This window comes from Phoxinus phoxinus (assembly GCF_949152265.1).
Source record: "Phoxinus phoxinus genome assembly, chromosome: 3".
NCBI classification, from domain to species: Eukaryota; Metazoa; Chordata; class Actinopteri; order Cypriniformes; family Leuciscidae; genus Phoxinus; species Phoxinus phoxinus.
The window spans coordinates 20,601,928-20,620,578 of record NC_136878.1 but is presented as its reverse complement, the minus strand read 5'-3'; the positions used below and the strand labels follow the sequence as shown (position 1 = coordinate 20,620,578).

Genomic DNA, 18,651 nt, shown 5'->3' with positions numbered 1-18,651 from the left:
CTAACCAAGAAAAAAAAATTCCCTTTAATTTGCTAATTAAAAGTAAAATGAGCACTGTGCATTGCAAATTAAATGTAAAAGTTTAAATGTAAACTTTTTTGAGGTGTTCTACCCATTAAATCATTGTCTTGCATTATAATTTCACGGTTGCACCTCTTTTTTTGTCATGTAGCATGAAAAAAAGGTAATCATTACTTAAAAACATGAAATTAATAGTCACAATATCATGATTGATAAATAATATTTTCCATTTTGCGTATATGATTGATTCATTATGTATATTTTAGACATGTTACAACCGTCCCTGACATGTGTTACAACCGTCCCTGTGTACACTGGGACAGTTGTAACAGTGGAGAGACTGTATTAAAATCAATTTTGCAACCTGTACATATTTCATAAAACCACTTAAATACATTGTTTCAGCAGTTGACAGATTGAAGTTTATAATATAATAAATTGGTTATTCCAGTATAAATGGTTTTTGATGTATTGCTAAAAATTGCTAAAAGCGTTACTACTTTCCCTGGTCTCCCCTACGTTTTGTCCTGCGTCATGTTTAGTGTGAAAATGTGAAGTCGACGTCCCTACAATAACAGACCGGTAACCTACATTGACAAGTAGGACATCCATTGCATTTGGACTGAATGAACATTTGAACACAATAGCATTTTTTTGATCCTGAGTCTTCCACAGAAGATAAACAGTATGCACATTTTTTGTTAATATGTAGACCACTTCTATTATTGATTGCTATCGGGATGTGGCATTCAGGATGTGAAGATTGCTATCGGGATGTGGCATTCAGGATGTGAAGATATAAAAACAGAATAACAAAAAGTGTTTATTAAAAACATTGCATACATTTAAATCTCTGTAAATTCTGGTGACAGATTTCTTCTCGAGCAAAAAGGCCAATTTAACCTGTTTGCAAATGCAAACCATTTTCTCAATCTGTTTTCAAAGCTGCAGAATCTATACATGACTTATATTAAAATACATAGCAGAAAATTGTTGCTAGGTAGTCCACCAAAATCCAGGACTAATTGTTGATGTTTTTTTACCTGAAAACTTTTAATAGGCTATGAGAACTGGTTGTGTTCTATTGAAATTCATTAATGATGAACTAGGAAGTGCGCTTTTATTGTGCTAAATGTGATGTTAGACTTGAACGCTGTTCAGCAAACGGAACTTTGCTCCATGAGAATTGCATCAGAGGTAGAAGAAGAGAGCACGAGGCGTGCAAAATTCACCCATAGCGCATCTTTTAATAAACTTCCTCGCTGAGGCACTTCAACAACTTGAGCCAAAGCCAGACGCAGCTGATTTCTGAGGGGTTGAGAGGGGGATAGAGACGCCCAACCCATTTCTTTTGTGCTGAAGAGCCTGTGATTTCATTTAGCTTTTCCCGGGCTGCTACTATAATGGGCTCCCTCGCTTTGAATCGCTCTTGTATCGGCGACTTGTTTTTGCTGGTTAAACTCGAGCTATCTTTTTTTAGTTGGCAGTAGTTTTGAAGCTTGGGGACTACCAGAAGAGCATCCGGACGGGTCCCAATGAAAATGCACGGGAGAAACAGGTACAACCTGGTGGACGATGTGGCGGATTCGCGAGTCCCGCTTCACAACGAGGAAGCGTATCAACACGGAATACATTTTCAAGCCAAGGTGAAACTGGCTATCTCCACTTAAACGTAGCCATTTACATTGTTAGTTATTTAGCGATACTTGTATGTCTAGTAGTTTGTAGTATAGCATGTACGTCAAATGGGTCACTGTAGCAGGGGTAATTTACACATCAGACAATCATGATGGATCATGTTTTGGATCGCAGCAGCTCTAGGCTGCGCGAAAACAAGTGAAAATGCCATCGAATTAAAAGACGTTTAGATAGCCTAATAAATAAGTAGCCTGTCCGAGAGAGAGAGAGAGAGAGAGAGAGAGAGAGAGAGAGAGAGAGAGAGAGAGAGAGAAAGAGAGAGAAAGGAGAAATCTTATAAATCAAGTTTACACCTGCCAAGGATAATGTAATCTTAATATTATTATATTTTAAATAAACATTTAAATATAAAAAATATAATGGTCATAGCTAAAGGTATAGCTGTAATAATAAGGTTATAATATTTTCATCACAAATATTTTTAAATTGAGTCATGGATATCAAGAAAAAAAGAAAAAAAAGAAAAAATTTATATATTTTAAGATATTTAAAATATGTAATATTTAAAAACCTCACTATTTAATTGTTTTCTTGTTATGACAACCAATGCTTTCTGCATGTGCCATGCTGAATTTGTATAATTTTCGAATTTAACTCATTGTTCCCCTTCTTTTTCTGGAAATCTGGAAAAATGTTCACCATGCTTTTTAATGTATTTTTGATTAACTTCATAGATTCAGACAAGAAATGTTACTGACCGGATGCAGACAGTTTTTTCACCAACACTATTTTTGGTGTCTGGCTCAACTTTCCCAATAATGGCTGCATGGCTGGTTACACTGGTAGCCTACTTTAACTGAGCCGAGATGTCTTTAAAACTCTGGAGGGTTTTTGGTTCTTCAGAAGCTGTGGTTAGATCTGACTTTGACATTGAATCATTAACATTTCATTGAATAAACCCCTACTTGGCTGTGTCTCAAAAACATATTGATCTGCCTTGGTATAGCAAGACATTGAACATTAATTTCCAATCAAAAGGTTTTGGGACAGTACGTGTATTTTGTCCACCACTAAAAGCAACAAACAGCTTCTAGATTTTTGAACCCTATGTTGTAATAAATTTTATTACATGAAATCGTACTATAAACCTATTTAGGATTATAAATTGGTTTTATTTATTGCCTATATTCATATACACCAACCAGTGTCCTGTTTGGCATACTCGCAGCATTTCTGACTTGCCTGCTTATGCACTTGATAAATATTTAAGTTGTGCCCATTAATGAAAGCCAGAACATGCTTTAAGGTCCTAGATAACTCTTCTATTTTTACCGTAGTCATTTCTTAAATACATCTGCATATTCAGACATTTGCCTATTCCATTAAAATTAAAGTCTGTTTTCTCATATGATATATGTTATAAATACTGGTGTTTCCCCATAGTGCTTATCTGTTACCGTTTCAAATCTGCAGACTGTTACATTTCCCAGGAAACCTAAAGCCTTTGTATACTGAGCTACTCAGAAGCCTATTGCTGAGTAATTTTAGCTCCAATTTGTAATGCGGGATTATCTTCCAGGAATTTTATTGGCTGGAAAGCCAAGACCTAGAACCACTCACATTCGAAATCACACATTCTGACTGCAGTATTGCGGTCTTGTCTTTCAGAGCTTAAATCAGCTGTATTGTTGCTATTTTTGCTGAACTGTTGTCAGTATTGTTGTCCCTCTCAGCTGGATTTAGACTTTGGAAGCTGAGCATAAGTATTCAAGGTCAACATCTCTGTAGAACAGGTCATTAAAGCCATGAATGAACACGATGCTGTTTGTAAACACAGAGCCTATACTTGGTTAAGCGTGTTATTTGCGGCTGACACTCACATTTACAAATATATAATGTTGGGTCTTGCTCATTAATTTTTGACCCTAAGTCCCTGATTTTTTTTTAGATTGTGTATGTAAATAATCAAACTTCAGGCATTATAAATTTGCACAGGAATATTTTTAGTTTGTCTTTTGAATAATTTAGCATATTGTTGTTGCCTATGCAGTTGTTGGTAATATTGATACATTTTAGATTTTTAGATTTTTTTTTTTTTTTTTTGTAGCAACTTTGGTGTGGTCACCACTTGTCTATATGTGGGTTTTGAAGCTAAATCAGTTGAGAACCATTTCATTTAGATGCATTTAAGCAAAAATAGACTTTGAGAAATGAGGCTGGCAATGTCCTGCCGATGCAAAAGTAACTTTGCACTCATTAACCTAGAAAGTGTGTTTGTGCAAATGGAGCTGCCTCATTAATTTTAGACCGGTTGATTCCTCTGTTGCATTTAATATCAGAGTTTAAACAGAACTCTCGTCATCTAACATTCAAGCATGGTTTTTTTTTCAGTATGTTGGCAGCCTGGATGTCCCAAGACCCAACAGTCGCATGGAGATTGTCGCTGCAATGAGAAGAATCAGGGTAAGTCTTTCAGACACTTTCTCTCACAGACACAGACTCTTAAGTGCTGAGTAATCACCGCTGATTGGCCCACAGCAGCTGTTTTCTCAGACACGTCTTTTGCAATGTAAGACTCATTAGCTGGGGAAAAAACAGTCTGTTCCTCTATATTTATCACATACTCTGCAGAGTCTGTGTGTGCGTGCTTAGTTTAGGGTGTGTACTGATAGTATTTTTGCACCTGAGGTTTCATATTTCATTCCCTGCACATTGATAAAAGAGAGATCACACACACAGACTCACTGAGACTGGGGCACAGAAAGCCTTGTTATTTCCCATGAGTGATCTCTGCGGGGTCTTACGGAAATTGGAGATGACTGCCTTTATTTTGGCAGATTGGTCAGTTTGTGTATGTGTGTGTGCTAGTTTTCTATATGTACTTGCCTTGTACTCACACCAAACCTTGTTGTTCAGACTGAAGGCCATTTCTAAGACAAATTAATTGGATTTGTAGCTTGATCACAGAGAGCAGGAATTTGTGTATGTGCATGACTTGTTACCTTTAGAGCTTGTGACAGGCCTGCTAGGAGATCAAAGTGCTTCAGCTCCATGATTTTCATAAACCTTTCTTTCCTGCTTATATGTATTAGTCTCTTCTCTTCTCTTCTCTTCTCTTCTCTTCTCTTCTCTTCTCTTCTCTTCTCTTCTCTTCTCTTCTCTTCTCTATATTGATTATAGTTAGAGTTAATCACAAACTCTGGATCAAACCCTGAGTTGACAGAGTTGACGTTTATACCAATCGTTGTGAGAACCTGATGTAAACCAGGTTGTATTTTTATGGTTTTGTCATCTCTAAACATACTCTGAAACTCATGCTTCTAGCCTCATGCATCAGGCTTTAGGGATTATGGACTTGATTGTGGGTGTAGAAAAGTGAGAGAAAGCTTATCCTTCTAGACAGGACCCAGTGATAGAGTTGTTCTGGGCTGCGTTTCCCGATAACATTGTCTCTTAGCGCGCTACGAAGACTCTTAAGGTATAACTTAACTACAGTAGGTATACTATTTCTAGGCGTGTTCCCCGGACCATACCTTAGGAAGTTGCTTACGTAAGATATACCTTCTTACGTGCGACGTTACCAGGTGCTGTCCGTGTCGATGGTGCTGATTTGGTTGATATTGATGGCTCGAGAATCAATTATTCACTCGTGCAGGGGCTGCTTCACTGCATTATGTGAGAAAGTTCAGTTCAGTTTATTTATTTGTCAGTTACAAGATAACAACGAAATGTTGTTAGAGCAAAAACAGACAGGCATTTAGTTTTAAGTTGTCCACCCATTTGCCTGTGTTCAGAAAGCGGTGTTCTTTATAAAAGAAGCACTTCAGAAATAGTTGAAATTGCATTTATTAGGACTCATGGTATTTAAAGAATAATCCAAACTATAATTGCCTACAATAGCCTAGCCTACATATTTAAAAATTGTATCATACATTGCTGCCACACTAACCATTTACAGTTTTTTAACTTTTTTTCTCTTTTTCATTTTTGTTCGCTCACTTCGCTGAGGTAGAGCTGAGATGAAATATTGTTCTTGTAAATACTTTCCAGTATTTAAGTAATAAAAGTGTACATCTTACGTATGGTGCTCGGCAGTGATCAAAAAGGATTTAAACAGTGAGTTTTGAATCTCTTCTTGTAAACTCAGAGAAGTGGATTTTTACGTGGGTTGGGTGAGAAAAAACACTGACATTATGGATTTGGACGGCAATAAAATCACAGTCTTACCCATGTAAATGTTTAAAATACCGTACGAGCCCGTGAGAAACAATTAGCGCCTAAATAGGACTTAACTGACAGTATGCTTTCACTGGCCTTAGAAAGCGCTCCGCAGAACAAATATTCGCTGTGTCGCTGCCATAGTTTGAGCAAACTCCCCACCACATTCATTCCCTTTAACCCTTTCACATGTAAGTTTAAAATATTGTAATTGACCCCCCAGCGTGAGTTTTTCAAGGCGACCGTTATTTCGAATCTGTCACTTTATTGTTTCCATGGTGACGCGTCACTGCTTGTCACGTGACACAGCGCAACCACAACACAGCGCTGAATGAATGATGATCTGCTTTTCATGTAATTTTTCCTTTTTTATTCGAAATATTCACACATTTATTAGCTATAGTATGAAACACTGATATTCCGATTGTCAAATATGTGCATGTGGATGTGTTTTGTTGTATAAACACCTTTATAACGATAACGTTAGTTTAGCTGTATGCGCGATGGGCGGCGCCATGTTAGTTTGTGCCACAGGTCAGAGAATCGGATCTGTTGGATTTACAACACGTCAATAAGGGTTATGCGCAACATTCTTCCGGGTTCTACAAAACGGGTATAACTACTTCCGGCTGTCAGCTACTGAGGTAAACACAGCGTAGTAATAGCGACCTTTTATAGCCTGTGTTTACAGGAGCTACCCATACTATCAATTTCCGATGTACACCGTATTGCCAAACGGACGTCCAGAGCCCCGAGTACTCTATTAACGTTATTACGGCTTTTTTTTTTTTTTTTTTTTTTTTTTTACCCTAAAGTTTGATCAGAAATATGAATGTTATTATAATAAGCAAAAATTAACAGAAAATTAACAGTTACCTCAGAGATCACCGCACCTCAGAGATCAAATACCGCTGCGGAAGTGAAAAGCGGAAATGCTTAGACCTGTTTTCCGGTTCGAACGCTGGGCGCTCCGCATAACAGCGTTCATCCACTTCTACCGAAGTACATGAAAGTAAGTGGCTGGTGAACTGGGAGAAGAATAGGGTAAAATGTAAAACTACTTACACAATGTGTATCTGATATAAATAAAACGTGTCATCTTTTTATAATATAAAGGATTATTATTGCCGCTTTCTTAGACATCAGTGTGTATTTTACAAACTCAAAAAAATGTTTTTTAGTACTTATGTGATTCTTAAATGTTTGAAACCTAAAATAAACATTATGTGGTTGAAAACACTGAATAGTTGTGATATATGACAAGCACTGAGCGCGTCTGTCTCTGGCTCAGCGCCAGCCAACGCGCCAAAGCACGTTTGAATTTAGCAGTTGATCACGTGACGTGATGCACTGACCGTTCTAATCACACCGGTGTGATCGTACGCTCCAGGGACCAGCCAAGACTGATCACACCGGTGTGATCGTAAGTGCGAAAGGGTTAAATAGACTATTAAGACTATTTGCCAGCTGATTAAAACTTCAGAATTATAGTGGTACAGACCTGCAACAGTGATAAGGTAAAGTTAAGAGTGGTCCAGACCAACCTTCCGAACGTATGACTTATAGAAGGTATACTTAACTAAGAACGTTTCGGGAAACACGTATTAATGATAAGGTACAGCTTAAAGGGTTAGGTCACCCAAAAATTCTTTCAGTAATTACTCACCCTCATGTTGTCCAACCCTGTAAGACTTTCGTTCATCTTCGGAACACAAATTAAGATATTTTTGATTAAATCTGAGAGCTAGATCACTCCTCCATAGGCTTCTATGGGATCGAAACTTGCCGGCCCATAAAGTTTGTAAAGATAATGTTTAAAATAGTCCAAGTGACTACAGTGGCTCAAGCGACGAGAATACTTTTTGTGCGAAAAAACAACAACAACAAAACACAGTTTATTCAACTATTAATTTTCTTCTCTGTCGGCCTCTGAGTGAGTTCACGACACGTAGTGTAACAGCACAGCGCTTCTGGGTTGTATGTCAGAACGTAGGCTCACTATTGGCCGACGCTGGTCATGTGTGTGATGCTGGGCTGACGTACAACACAGAAGTGCTGCGCTGTTACACTACGTGAACTCACTCGGATCCCATAGAAGCCTATTGAGGAGTGATCCAGCTCTCAGATTTAATAAAAAATATCTTAATTTGTGTTCTGAAGATGAGCGAAAGTCTTACGGTGTTGGAACAACATGAGGGTGAGTAATTACTGACAGAATTTTAATTTTTGGGTGAACTAACCCTTTAAGGTGTAACTTAAGACCGACGTAGCGTTAACAAGGTTTCGGGGAACCCAGCCCTGGACTTTTTAGGGGAATGTCAGTGTCAGTTTGTTTAATGGGTTTCACTGCTGACAATTTCTGGGTTAGCGGGTTTTATTCAGAGACAATTCTAGAATTCATGCCTTTGTTGTGTTAAATTCTGCTGAAAACAACAGTAAATAATTCGTACTGACCTTCTTATACAGCATATTTCTTTCTCTTTTCTCTCTATAATTTTTTTCCCCTTATTAGCGAGTAAATGAGCTTTCATAAATATCATTGGATGATGTTTTGAGGAAGGGGAAGGTTACTTTGTACTTTGTGTGTGGATGGCTAATTGGCCATGTTCGTCAGTCACCACCGAAGACCAATTTTGACCCAGGAAAAACCCTGGATGTAGAAGAAATGGTACTCATCATCGGACCTTCTTCCACTGCTTCAGTTCCAAAGCTCATTGTTGGTGCTTTCGACGGTGGACAGGGGTCATCATAGGCACTCTGATTGGTCTGCGGCTACGCAGGCCCATACGCAGTAGAGTGCAATGCACTGTGTGTTGAATTTGTGACACATTCCTCCCATAACATCATTCAAATTTTGTGAAGTGCCACAGAATACCTTCTGTTGGCTCATATATACAATTCTTAAGAAATCATTCTAATATGCTGATTTTCCGTTTTCTTGACTTGTTTGGGACTCATTTTGCTATATTTTTTTCACTTCTACATATAAAGCAGTCCTACCCACTCATAAAGATATACAGTATATTTACATGGTCAGTATTCACACTTTTCTATTGTTGAACTGTAAGCAGATTCATAGCGCCCAGACCTTTTGTATGTGTGCGTGAGTATAATGCTGATGTTGACGATTGTGTGGATCCTCCGTGGACCCTCTCTGAGGTCATTCAGTAGATACATAACTTGACAGCATTCTCTTTCTGTCTGTCCCTCTGTGATGATTGGGTGAAAGGCCAGCTTGCAGAATGTCTCTTAGGAATGCCAGTATGTGATTGACAGCTCCTTAGGTCTTATGTTATCAGAACTAAAAATAACTGGTAAGTGGTCCGTTTCCAATGAAGGAAACAACACATAACCACGTATCTGACCTTTACAAGTCATTTGAGACCCTGTCCATTTTTTTCCCTCTTTCTATGGTTACTCTGTCATTCTGTCCCTTCCTTTTGGGAAACCCCATCTATTTTAACCAGGGAACACTGTAGTCTAACATAATTAAGACTTTAATTGTTTTGTGCCTTCTCAGTGGATCTAATCTGTAGAATGAAGTCATGAATATAACATAGTGCAGTGTGTGTGCTTTCAAAGATAAATTGTAATGTTATTATATATGGTGTGTAATAGGATGTCTCTGTTTTGAACTTTTAGTTCATTCCGCGAAGTAGAGCTAGCATTTCACAAGATTTTATATTTGACCAAATGAGAAATGCAAACACAAGAAAGATCTGTATGTAATGTAAAGGAAAAGGCTGTAGATGATGAAGCGGCTGTTTTAGTCTGTATTAGTTCTGATGCATCTAGAGCACATCAGTTCAGGCAAACTGCCAAAGGAAAGAACGTCATTCTTTTCCCCTGTAGTGCATATTGATTTTTATATGTAAAATGACACTATAGCAACAGCAATGTCCGGTGACCCCAAACCCTCATACACGTTTATCTAGTGTTCATACAATAGACGTCTATTGTTTTTATGTAATAAAGCAACATGACATATGCTCTGCTGTCCCTCATCACCACTCACATACTCCAGTCAGAACACTGTGGACACATACCGGCAGAGTTATACAAACTCTTAAACTCTGCTTGTCCAATCGGATTAGAGGAGTGGAACTAAATATTGGCATTAAATTAATTATAATGACTACATACAAACCCAATACCTGATCCTAAAAGTCAGCTTTTTTTCATATTTATAATGAAGATTTAGATTTATGGAATAAATAAAATTCTGAATATTTTTTTCTAATTGAGGATGTCAGCTGAACGTAACCACAGGGAGGTTTTGTTAGGTTGAGCTAACTTATAGGGACAGTTTTGTATATTTGCGCTAAATTTGCTTAAAACGAGGGAACTAATTAGCAAAACGTGCTGACGTGTTAGTAAATTGTGGGTACGAATTGCTAATTGGTGGCTATAATATACATATTTTTTTCCAGCATGTCATGTGCAGGGCTCCATATCTGTGTGTGTGTGTGTGTGTGTGTGTGTGTGTGTGTGTGTGTGTGTGTGTGTGTGTGTGTGTGTGTGTGTGTGTGTGTGTGTGTGTGTGCGTGCGTGCGTGCGTGCGTGCGTGCGTGCGTGTGCGTACGTACGTGCGTGCGTGCGTGTGTGTGTGTGTGTGTGTGTGTGCGTGCAAGTAGCCTAAAAAATGGTAACCTAAAATTGATAACATCTAATTTAACTGGTCAAGTAAAAAAAATTTTTTTATTTTATATTGCTGAATCAACCTAAATACATTCATTTACACCAACAAAATTCATTTTTATTTATTAAATTAAGTTAAAAACAGCTCTTTATTGTAACATTTGCAGGTTGCCCATTTTTACAGTGTATCTTTATGCTACCATTGACATATAGATATATACATATAGACATATAGAAACTGATGCATACAATAATAACAACGATCTTGATAAATGAATAGTATCATGCACAGATCCTGAAATCATGCTTGTAGTAATTGACAATTTCCAAATCAAAACTAAAATGTAATTTAAACTAAAAATCATTTAAACAATAATTTCAATAGCACATTGAGTTATGTTGTCCAATTTAAGTGCTCAAATGAGCTTGTCATATTTAATTTGATTACTTCATTCCTACATCTGCCACTGTCAGTCACGTGATTTTATAGGTCAGTGAATGAATGCATGGATAAGCAAATATAAGTTAAGTATGACTCATTGGTTAAAGGGAAACAAATGTTCACTTTGATTTCAATGAATTCTAGTGATCCTCCTTAATATAATTTCATTAAATGTTACACCAAAACAAGGTTCGCAGTGATGCGATAGAATAACCATTGTTGGTTCCCTAAAGAACCTTTCAGTTCTTATAAGAACCATGTTTTTCTTAGTGTGATGAACATTTAAATAATCATTCAGAGTATACTCTTTTCACACTCAAGGTGTGTAAAGAAACATTCAGCGCATGCACACTATCCAGTGGACTTTGGTTTCAAGCTATAAAATACAATTATTGACTTTTTCTTATAAAATAATGAAATTTTTGAATAATTAAAAATAAAAGAATTTTTGAGTTTGACAACGAACACACAGGAAATCACAGCTACAACATAGTTCAAAACATAATATTTAATAATTTCTGAACATTTACTCTATTACTCTATTTATTCACCTTTTTCTCAAGTTTTCTCAATAGAATTTATAAAAGTATAGAATACCATAGTTCTAATAGTGGCACATAACACAGTGTTACAACATGCCCCACCTGCACAACTGGGATTTAAACCATGCTAGTGTCTTCTGCTAGTTAGCGAAGCATGAAAGAACCATATAAACTGTTAAATAACATATTGGAGATTAAAATAATATCAGATTTGTCTAATTTAAATAAATAGAGATGAAAATTAACACAATTGATTTACATTTGCTATGGTTAAATATATGTTCCAGTGATATCTTCCAAAGATTTCTGAATTTTGGCACACATTTTTTTCTATATATATTGTTGATATGGCAACTAGTTTCGTCATGCTAGCATGTGTGGAAGTATTTAAAACAAGGGTGTTACAACTAGCCCCAAGTTAGGTTGTGCCCCACTCTCCCCTACTCACCCCCACATAATCCAAGATGTTCATGTCTTTCTTTCTTCAGTAGAAAATAAATTATATTTTTTGAGGAAAACATTCCAGGCTTGGAATAAAATAAACGAAAATGGCGATTGTTTCGCGATAAAACCCTTATTCGTCGCCTGGGATCGTGTAGAGCTCTTTGAAGCTGGACTGAAACTGCAATTTGGACCTTTAACTCGTTGATAACCGTTGAAGTCCATATGGAGAAAAAGCCTGGAATGTTTTACTCAAAAACCTTCATTTCTTTTGACTGTAGAAAGAAAGACATGAACATCTTGGATGACAGGGGTGAGTAAATTATCAGGAAATTTTAATTCTGAAGTGAACTACTCCTTTAAATAAATCTTAAATCTTCCTGTGTTCGTGTTCGACTGTGAAGCTGATGCCAATGACTGTCTTACAAAACCAGTGAGAGAATGTGATAAAGAGGTCAGGAGGAGAGGAGCGGAAAGGAAAGATGAGGGGAGGTGTGTGTGTGTGTGTGTGTGTGTGTGTGTGTGTGTGTGTGTGTGTGTGTGTGTGTGTGTGTGTGTGTGTGTGTGTGTGTGTGTGTGTGTGTGTGTGTGTGTGTGTGTGTGTGTGTGTGTGTGTGTGTGTGTGTGTGTGTGTGTGTGTGTGTGTGTCTAATGGGGAAGGGGCTGATATGGGGCTACAGAGAGAATGAAAGGCTTCATTGTTGTGCGGTAGCCCAGGGACAGATGCAGTGTAATGGCCTACATGCACTAGCATCCATGAGCTCAACATATCTCCCTACCCATACCACAAGCTGTCATGATTCACATTTGATTCACATAGATGTGATATATCTAAATTATTGAGTAATTGACATCCTCAAGACATCCACATACATTTTAATGTATGTATATACAGGGACACAGGCTTTCCGTTGCATTTGAATTCTTCATCTTAACAAATAAACAGTCTCAAAATGTTTGTGTTGTCATTTTTGTAAGTCTTAATAAAATGAATGAAGCCCTGAGTAAATCCTCCATCCCACCGCTCTCAGTTGGTGTGCGCTCAGCAGGGTTCCTCCCTCTTTTGCTGCTTTTCTTCTACTCTCATTCACTGTCCTCTCTCTCATACTCCCTTTCACTTCTCAGGACTATTTCTGTCAGTGTTAACCAGTTACGCAAGACCAGTACCCCCATATCACCATGGCAACCCCCCCAACTCTGCTGAAACATGTCCTGAGTCCTGAAACTTTAAGGGTGTTTGAGCATCAAAAACATTTGGCCAAACTCCACCCACACAAACATGCCACACTTTTGACGTTCACCTGCATTCACTGGCATGCTGAAACAAACACACTCTATCTGAACTTCTATCTGTTGGGTTTTAGTTTGTTTTGTGATTGAGAAAACTGCCTCAGGGCTTGAGAAAATGAAATTGAAAGAGAAAGAGAGAGATGGTTGCTCTACTTGAGGGAGAATGTTTATGTCTCTTTCTCTCTCTCTCTATGTAGGAGTCTCTCATTCCCTGTTTCTACTCCTGTCATTTCTCCTCTTCTTGTGTTTCCTTCCACTCCTCCTCTATTCCCTGATCTACGCTCTCTTTGCTTCTTTCTTTCATTTCTACTTTGTCACGGAAAGCCATTTGGCCCAACTGAGACCTTTGTTTGTGTGTGTGCGTGTATAAGAGAGAGAGAGGGAACGTGAGTGAGTCTGTAATGGTCTGTTAGGATGTCGTTGCTGAGTAAATTGAAAATGGCTTATAAGTGTATGTGTGAGTCATTTGATGGAATGGGTGACTTGCTCATTTTGGAAAGGTGATTTTTAAAGCAAATTTCTGTCAGATGTAAAGTTCTAATAAGACGCAGAACAGATGCAGGTACTTTGCACACGCATATCTCATCTCTCTCTCTCTTCGAGATAACTAATTCAAATAAATCCTATAATTTATTTAAGTAAATGTAATCTTATGCACTACTTTATCTCTGTCTGATTCAAAGTAGGCATAATGCTAGATTTAACGAGTCATAACTGACGAAAATAACCGTTATTTCAACCCTTCCGGTCAAATATTGCACTGCAAACATCAATAACAGCTTTAAGTTGTCAATGCTGGCAGATGACAATGGTATAAGTGGTAAAATCTACAGCTAGCACTTTAAATGTACAATTTAAATGCACTTCATGTCGAGTGGTTCTTTGCCTCCACGTCGTGTGTTAAAATAGTTTAATGCACATCTAGCCATGGATTATCCCTTACTTAATTTAGTGTACATGTGGAAACCAATGCACATTTTTTCATGGCAATTTTTTAATGCTAAGAATTTATTACGGTTGCATGGTATTCCAGTACTGGAAAAATATCGGTATATTATATTTTAAATGGTACAATATCATGATATTGATACTTTCGGTACTTGATATGCTGTTTTTCTAAAGTTCACAACTGATGTGAACAATGTGACAACAAGATGGAATAAACAGATTGTCATAATACTGGGTGTGTGCGTAGGGAGGCAGGCAGACAGACAGACGAAGACTCAGAAGAGGAATATAATTCCGAAATCATGTAATAAATCCACACAGGCAAGATAATCCAATAAAGGCAGAGAAACACGCCTAATGTGAACATGACCGAACAGAGAATGAATGTGAGGGTTCAACTTATATAGCAAACACAAACGAGACCAATTAATTACACACAGCTGAAACCAATAAAACAAATGTGGGGCGGGGAATCTGAACAAGGAAGTCACGTGACAAATGAAAACAAACTGAAAGTCCATAAATAACAAAACTAACAAAACATAACTGTGAGTGAGACAGATATATCTCACTCTACACGTCACAAACTAATTACCGTAATAGAGAGGGCAGAAGTGAAATCTTGGCATTACTTTGCCTACAAAACAGATGAAAAAATTAACCTTACCGCTCCAGTCTGAATGAAAACATTAATCATGAGGCAACACATCAAATCTTTCCAAGCATTTGTCGCTTGCTTATCCACACTTGTTCAAAGAGTTAAAAGATCCACAGGGGAGTGCATCAATCAATTGATTTTATTTAGTCTTTTCAGGGCTCGACAATAAGGACTGTCCGATGGCCGGGGCGGGGCCAGCATGAAAGACGCTCTGGACTGTCACTGTCCCGAACGGGCCGATGCTGAATCATCACGAAAGTTTATTATTTGCAAGTTTATTATTTGCATGTTTTTAAGCCCTGCCAGTTTAAATATTCAAGCACAAGAAGATGGACCGGATGCAATGATAGGATGTCAGGGTGTCAACCTTCACGCAACGCTCGCGCAGACATCACACCTCATCAGCGTGTTCACATTGCTTGAGTCACTGAGCGAGAATGGCTGCAGCCACCTTTTTACAGTTCCTCCTAAACCAAAACAAATAGTTTACAAAACACCTTTGAGTTATAACAATAACTGTAAATGTTGTAAAAACTGTTATGGTCTTTGTTCTGCAATGCTGTCTCACTGGGGAATGAGACATGAGGGAATTTGAAAGCGTTGCGTTCCACCCTCCATTAATGGCGTCTCTTGTGACACTTTGCAGAGTCTGCTCTGGCTGGTCATGTTTTGAAGAAGGCATGGCTTTGGAGAGCTCTCTGAAGCCATTCGAAGCTAGCTTGCTATTGCTTGCCTCTACGAAACTGCACACTCTAGTTTTTATTCAAAAATAGACATTTTGTATTACATTGTAAATGTCTTTCCTGTCACTTTTGATTCACTTAATGTAGCCCTGCTCACTAAAAGTCTTAATTTCTCTCCAAAAAATATACTTCCTGATCCAAACTTTTGAAGGGTAGAGTATATAAAATGTGTTTGACCTTGTGTTTGAAATGTGTTTGTCCTTGTTATTTAACAAAGATCTGCCCTTAATCTATAAAATCATAATCCTTTATATTTAATCTTTGCACAATGGACATATGACACGGACGCTTGAGTGTTGACATTGTTGTTTAAACACAAATGCAGGCGTGCACATGGGACAGATGGTGCCCTCATACTTTGGCCCTCTTTTTTGAGTTGTCCTTCTGCGTGGACACATGTCCAAACACCACACTACATTAAACAAAATGAAACACATAATTTTGAACCGTGCAAACCTGTTTCTGTGCTGTTTATACACATGCAGTCCAGGTCAATCACTAATGGGTCTGAACTTCTGACAATATGTTGATAGGCTCAAACTAGTTCTTGACTAACATGGATTTTTCTAAGCCCAATTCTCTTTCTCTTCATTTCTGTCACACTTACACATACACATTTGCTCACATGAACTGCTAACAGTTTTTTTTTTACAAATTAAACACATTTTTTGTTTCAGATGATTCAGAGACCTTTTAAATGTAGCATTCCTATAATGTTTGCAAAATTATCAAATTGATTGTTCCCTTAACGTTAATATAAGTAAAAAAAAAAAAAAAAAAAAAAAATCTTAACTTAATGGGAACATTAACAAAATGTTTTTAGAACATATTTTGTTGGCTGGGTCTAATGGCTGAGGTTGTTGTTAGTGACATGGTACCACAGGGAGTTCCTGTCAGTACACACGTCTTGTCATCTACTCAGTCAAGCACATGCCCATATATAAAACCTCAACATCAAAGCAGCTTACACTAGTGAGTACAAAACAAACAAGTTTCCTGTTTTGTATACATGTAACACATCTGTAAAAATGTAGTTGTTGACAAAAGCTTGTCAGAGAAAACCCATTTCTGTCTATTTCTATCTCTCAACTTTTCTCACGTACACACTTTTTTTGGAACTCCAAATTAAATTTCAAGCCATTCTGGTGCACCAGCGCAGTAAAGGTTATTAAATCCCGCCCATGGGGTGTGTGACATCAACTGATTGGCCCTCATCCCACTCCCAGCAGGTAGCTCTGCCGACTCAGCTTCCAAGAAATGAGTTCGGAAGTCTTTTCACTGTTTCCTCTCTCCCTGTCTGTCACTCTCTCTCTTGCTCAATTCCTCAAGCGCACACTCTGTCAAAATGACACACACTCCCCATTGGTCTGAAGTCAAGCGGAAATCCCAATCAAGCAGAGAAACTAACTCGCTCTCAGCATCCCATGCAGGTCAAGGTCGTTTCCAATGGCAGCGTCAAATGGAAGTAGTTTTTTGCATCCCTAGTGCCAAAGGTGAAATTCCTAAGAGAACGAACAGACAACATTACAAATGCGCTTTTTTTATTGTGTGTGAAGTGAGCAGAACTACGGCCATTTTACATGTACTGAATTTTTTGATGGCTGATCTCATATATTTTCTTCTCTCTTTGTCTTGGCTTCTTCTGCCTTACATCCAGTTGTCTTTCTCCCTTCACCGACAAGCAATGTGTCGATAAAAAGCTACTATATCCAGATAACAGTTATATGATAGTTTATTTGTTTACTATATTCAGCTTACATTTTCATTTATCCCGAGTAATGTCACGATACTGGAATTTCATACAATACCTTTTTGGATTCAATACATTGAAAAATATCAATATACCATTTTCAGAACCACAGGGTAATAATAATACATTTATTAATATTATATGCATTTATTATGACTCTTTAAAAGTACAATTGAATTCTAAAGATACTAAAAACCTGGCCACTATAATACAATAATTATACATTAATATGAATAAAATACACAACCACAAAATAATAGTGTTAGGCAGTGCTTGGGACAGTTGATGGAATTTTCACTTGCTTGGATCGAGCCAGTGCTGTCATCGTGAAAGTTTGCTTGTTTTTTAAAGTCTGGTCAATTTAAGCATTCAGTCGATTATTAGCCATTCAGATTCAAGCATAAAAATATGCGAAAGAGAACTCAAACCGCATCTACTTTAGTACTCACGCATTTCTGTGAGAGACAGCTTGCGAGAAGGCTATGAATTGCTATGTCTTTTTGCGCTTAAACAGAAAAATACACACAACAAAGCATGTCAAAATGCCCACACGTTTTATTCACGTAAACACTGTTGGTTATGTCTTAACTGAATGTGAACATATGAGAAAGAAAACACGTGTAACAGAATATTAGATCCGTGCATTCGGTCTTAAAGTGACAGCAGCCTAATATTCCTGCTGCCGACTGTGTCATTAGTGTTAATCAATTGTTTTAAAACTGACTTTTAAAACTGACCGTATTTTCGTTTTAGGTCAAAATGCCTTTTGAATGGGAGTGCTAGGGGCACTTCTATGATATCATTAAAATCGCTATTTTTAAAACACTAAGAAGGCTCGACACAACATAAAACTGAGCTCGAAGTATCACCAGGGGCTCTACACATGGACTTGAGCATTGACTACATTGTTTGTGTACACAAAGTTACTAAAAAGTAAAAGAGGTTTTGAACAAGATTTTGAACTCACTGTAGCTGTTGTTCTTCCCGGCCGCCAGCATTTTGTCAGTCAAAAATAGTCTATCTATATCACTGAATCATTTTATTATTATATGAGGATCCTTTTTCAAATACAAGGTCAATATTGATTTTCATTAACGACCAAACAACAAATTATCCGTGAATTTATATGGAACTAAGCTTTAGGAGCTTTCCATCTTTACTCTCCTCCCTGTTACGTTGCATTCGGAGATTGACTACTTTTGACTGACAAAATTCCAGCCACTGGAAACACTAACTGATAAAGGGAGTCGTACAAAACCTTTCTTTTTAGTAAACTTTGTATACACAAACAATGAAGTCCATGCTCGAGTTAATGTGTAGAC

The 18,651-nt window shown here is 37.6% G+C and overlaps 1 protein-coding gene across 2 annotated transcripts in view; it reads left to right on the top strand.

Annotated features, from left to right (window-relative positions):
• The first annotated feature begins 1,143 nt into the window (after positions 1 to 1,143).
• LOC306995799 (carboxyl-terminal PDZ ligand of neuronal nitric oxide synthase protein) overlaps positions 1,144 to 18,651 on the top strand; it is a 48,290-nt gene continuing 30,782 nt past the window's right edge. For both annotated transcript variants that reach the window (XM_079607700.1, XM_079607701.1), the window contains exons 1-2: positions 1,144 to 1,667; positions 4,051 to 4,122. In XM_079607700.1, coding sequence (XP_079463826.1) covers positions 1,557 to 1,667; positions 4,051 to 4,122 — 183 coding nt within the window. In that variant the 5' untranslated portion in view covers positions 1,144 to 1,556. The remainder of the gene's footprint in view (positions 1,668 to 4,050; positions 4,123 to 18,651) is intronic.